We start from the raw sequence: 4,831 nt of genomic DNA, 5'->3' as shown, positions 1-4,831 counted from the left end.
CAACTACTCCCTTAGCTAGAGGAGATACGGTGCTACAGCGAGCAGTACGTCAGATCGAGAAGACCTACTTTGAGAGCGCATTAGTGGAGGAATTTCTTTCTTAAGCGAACACCAGAGTGAACCCCAAATAGAGACCATACTATGTTATATCCACCACAGGAGAAGCTGTGTTTCACTCTGAGGAATAGTGACATTCATCCATTAGGATCCAGTATATATCTACATATTTAAATATCTCGTCTGGATACTACACCCAATAAGATTGGTGTTTCTACAGAAACATTAACGGGATAAGTAAGACTGGAAAAGACAGCAGAAAACAGGCATTTAGAAGTAGATCTTGAGGAGATTTATTCATTTGGATCATAATAGACTACAGTTTCTTTAGCAAAACATTGTTATACAACTTTGGATATAACATTCCTTTTAGACGATTTGTTACAACACAGTACAGCTACGAGTTACTTTTATTAAAAGAAAGACTTGCAATTTATACCAGAGAGGGAAAGATACTTTCCTATATCAGCAAAAGGAGATATATGTAGCATCATACAAGACAGGAATTGCATAAAGCTGAGGCAGAACGACATATTGTTTACCAAAGGGGGGAAAGAAATCTGAATGTTAAATCTGAAGTATGGTGTAAAATGTTATGTATAAATACTGTTATTTACTAGTTTTGTTCTCTAAAGTGCACTATCACACTAAGAGTACCCGGGTCACTCTAACACCTAAGGGTGTCACTCAAAGAAGGTAATTTTTTGTATTGCATGCGAAAAATTTATGTATAGGTGTTGTAAGGGATATAGTATATGAACAATATTAATTTAAATGACATGCAAGAATGTTATTATAGTATGATAGTAATGTTTTTACAATAAATTAGACAAATTATACTTACCACCGTTGTCTGTGATCTGGAGTTGGATCCAAGAATCCTGAAAGAGAGAACAGGTAAAACATCTGTAGTGTGTGATTTAATTAAGGGAGTGCATTTACAGTAAGGGATTGAGGGAGGCTTACCCAGGCAAGCCTTGTTTCACATTTAGTCTGGGTGGAGGCACAATCAGTTATTAGATAACCTATACTGTAATAATAAGGAAGGGTTACATTTGGAGGCACTTGGCCGAGACGAATATATTCAGGATAAAACAATGGAAAAATTTACTGGGGAAGATATTAGTGCTTGGTGTCAAAGGAAGAAAAAAGATCCCAAGAAATGTTTAAGTGTGGGAGGAAATTTTTCGGAATTCTCTGATGAGGAGATAGTGGAAAGGTTAGCCAAGTTATATGGAATAATTAGGCCAAGGATTGTAGATAAATGGATGGGAGGATTGGGAAGAATAGTAGCAGTGCTGATAGAAACAGAAAATGAATTGGAGACCGATGTAATACCATTGATAGTGGTAGCCAATGAAGAGATGGGTAGGAGGTGGAATGTGATGTGGCCTAACATACGGGGGGACGAAGAAACAGCAACTAGTGCACCTATATCAGTGCCCCCTCTAGACAACCCTAATAGAGGTGAGAGGAATAGTGGTGGTGAAGGGGGTGACGCTCAGGATACTGGAGAAAATGCCACTGGTGGACAGTTTGAGGTTATAATGGATAGAGTGGTCACTCAGTTAGAAAGGTGGCATTATGAAGGGAGTTATAGGCGGTTACGGATTTTTTCTGGGATTCTACCTGTACCATCAGGAGAAGAGACATATGAGGCCTGGAAAGAAGCGGCGGTACAACAAGTGGAAGAATGGCAGTGCCCAGAGAAGATAAAGAGACAGAGGGTAGTCGAAAGCTTGAGAGGGCCAGCTATGGGAATTATACAAGCTGCTAGACGTAGTAATCCTAATGCTACTTTAGAAACATTCTTTGAGGCATTAGATTATGCATATGGCACCCTTGAGGACGTGGGAGATCTCACCTCTAGGTTACACCACACGTTCCAGGAACCTACGGAAAAGCTAAGTGCATTTTTGATTAGGTTAGACAAGTTACTATATAAGATAGTGGACAAAGGAGGTATAGTAAGGGAGGATGTGGACAGAAGCAGAATGAAGCAGTTACTGCGGGGTGCCTTGACCACCGACCCAGTAGCTCAGAAATTAAGATGTTCAGGAATTAAAGAACCTTTTCCTACTTTTAACGAACTGTTAAAAGAAGTCAAACAAGAAGAGGTATTAATAGAAATGCGAGAGAAAACGGTAAAGAAGGTCAAGGTAATACAACCGGTAGTGGAAAGCAATGCATTTGAAGAAAAAATATTAAAAATAATGGACGAACAAAATAAGAAAATTGATAAATTCATTGCAGCACAGGCAGTAAATACTCCTCTGCAAATATCCAACGAAAGCAGCCCTGTAAGAGGATTAGGTAGAGGGAGTAACAACTTTAATAGAGGATGTTTTAGATGTGGGAGAACAGGACATCGGGCCTTTGAATGCAATTTGAATAGAAATTGGAATCGGAACACTGACCGTGTTTCAGGTGGTAACCAGAATACGGAAGGTTCGGGGTCGGGAAACGGACGGGGGCGGTCTGTGGGCCCCTCACAGGCCCCCTAGAGGTTAGTCACTGTGCTATGGGGAATTCCTGGAGGAGTGGAAGTCTACCAGAAGGATTGCTGGGACCTGCTCCCCTTTTGAATGCTAATATAAATGGATGTCACTGCAAGATCTTGGTGGATAGTGGATCCCAAGTTTCTATCATATTTGAAAATTGGTACCATGAGAACATTCCTGATGTACCCATCCAGCCCTTAAGCGGATTAGTGATCTGGGGCCTAAGTGTTGAAAAGTACCCTTATCTAGGGTATGTACAAGTTACTCTTGAAATCAACAACAGGGTAAGAGAAGAGGAAGGGATGCAGATATCACTTATTGCATTGATATGTCCAGAAGTTCCTGAAGGGAGGGATGAACCACCTGTAATTATAGGGACTAACACCCGGATATACCCTTTACTGGCTGAATGGTACGAAGGAAATGAGGAACTGTCTTCTGCACAGACTTGTTGCCTTCAATCCGCTGAGAGTATAATTGTTTTAGAAAATAAATTTGATATATGTTTCCAAGGGAGTGACATTTCTTTGGGGGAAAAATCTACTTTAATTAAGGAGCTGGAATCTAAGAAACAGGTATTCTCTATGGGAGAATGGGATCTGGGTACAGCTAATGGGGTGGAGCATAGTATTAGATTAATGGATGAGACTCCTTTCCGGGAACGATCCCGCAGGATAGCTCCTGCTGACTTTGAAGACGTAAGGCAACACCTTAAAGGACTACTTGAGAATCAAGTTATAATCGAGTCTAGAAGTCCTTACGCTTCCCCCATAGTGATTGCGCGGAAAAAAAGTGGAAAAATACGAATGTGTGTGGACTATCGCACATTGAACCACAGAACTGTTACAGACCAGTATACAGTACCAAGGATAGACGAAGCTTTGGACTGTCTTCAAGGGAGCTCTTGGTTTTCTGTGTTAGATTTAAGGAATGGGTATTACCAAATCCCCATGAAGCCGGAAGACCGTGAAAAAACTGCATTTATATGCCCGCTAGGTTTCTTTGAGTTTCTAAACATGCCCCAAGGAGTAAAAGGAGCCCCGGCTACCTTTCAAAGAACAATGGAAAGGACGGTGGGAGATATGAACTATAGGGAAGTCATTGTATATCTAGACGATATAATCGTTTTTGGAGCCACTCTGGAGGAACACAATAAACGACTTCTTAAAGTTTTGGATAGATTGATGGAAGGGGGCTTGAAATTATCACTGGAAAAATGTCATCTCTGCCAATCAACGGTCAAATATTTAGGGCACATTGTAAGCAGAAGTGGGGTCTCCACCGACCCAGAAAAAGTGGAGGCCGTTAAGAATTGGCCTAGACCAACAAAATTAAAAGAACTAAGGTCTTTCCTAGGTTTTTGCGGGTATTACCGCAGGTTTGTCCCGAATTATTCCAGTATAGCTAGGCCCTTAACCGATTTGACAAGAGGATATCCAACGTCAAATAAGAAGAAGAGGCGAGAACGGTCGGGTGAAGGAGGTCCCTTGCATAAAGTAAATGATCCATTTGGAGAAAGATGGACTACAGACTGTGAAATGGCCTTTAATTTGTTAAAACAAAAATTGACTAATGCCCCTGTATTAGCCTATGTAGATCCTGAGTTGTCCTATGTCCTTCATATTGATGCCTCTTTAGAAGGATTGGGGGGTGTTCTGTATCAAAAACATTCCGATGGATTAAAACCTGTTTCATTCATAAGTCGAGGCCTAACTAGTAGCGAAAAAAGGTACCCCGCTCACAAATTAGAGTTCTTGGCTTTAAAATGGAGTGTAATAGATAAATTCCATGATTATCTATATGGAGTAACATTTGAGGTACAAACAGATAATAATCCTCTGACCTATGTACAAACCACGGCAAAACTGGATGCCACGGGTCACCGGTGGTTGGCTGCCCTGGCGCTATATGATTTCACACTGAAATATAGGCCAGGTGTGAGCAATATTGACGCTGACTCCCTTTCCAGAATTCCAAACCAGCAGATGGAAAATACAGAAGAAGAGTGGATAGAGATACCAGCGGGAGAAATCAAAGGAATGTGTCATAAAATAAGTTTGAAAGTATCAGCTGGAAGTGAACAAGTTAGCGCTTTGGGAATGAAGTCAACAGCACTGCCTCCATCATACTGCTGGATTAGTCATGTAGAGCTTGAAGATTTGCCTAAAATCAAACGCTATCAAATTCGGCAAGAGCAACAACAGGACCCCAGCATACGACACTTAATTCCCGGCAGTAGAAAATCGGCAATTGCCCATGAATCTCTATTAGAA

General features: G+C 41.0%; 1 protein-coding gene across 1 annotated transcript; it reads left to right on the top strand.

Annotated features, from left to right (window-relative positions):
- Positions 1-1,154: 1,154 nt before the first annotated feature.
- LOC135057324 (paraneoplastic antigen Ma1 homolog) lies at positions 1,155-2,561 on the top strand. Its single transcript, XM_063963214.1, has one exon. The coding sequence runs from the start codon at positions 1,155-1,157 to the stop codon at positions 2,559-2,561; it is 1,407 nt and encodes a 468-aa protein (XP_063819284.1).
- The last annotated feature ends 2,270 nt before the right edge of the window (positions 2,562-4,831 follow it).

Source organism: Pseudophryne corroboree, chromosome 3 (genome assembly GCF_028390025.1).
Source record: "Pseudophryne corroboree isolate aPseCor3 chromosome 3, aPseCor3.hap2, whole genome shotgun sequence".
NCBI lineage: Eukaryota > Metazoa > Chordata > Amphibia > Anura > Myobatrachidae > Pseudophryne > Pseudophryne corroboree.
This window is presented reverse-complemented; position numbering and strand designations above follow the sequence as displayed.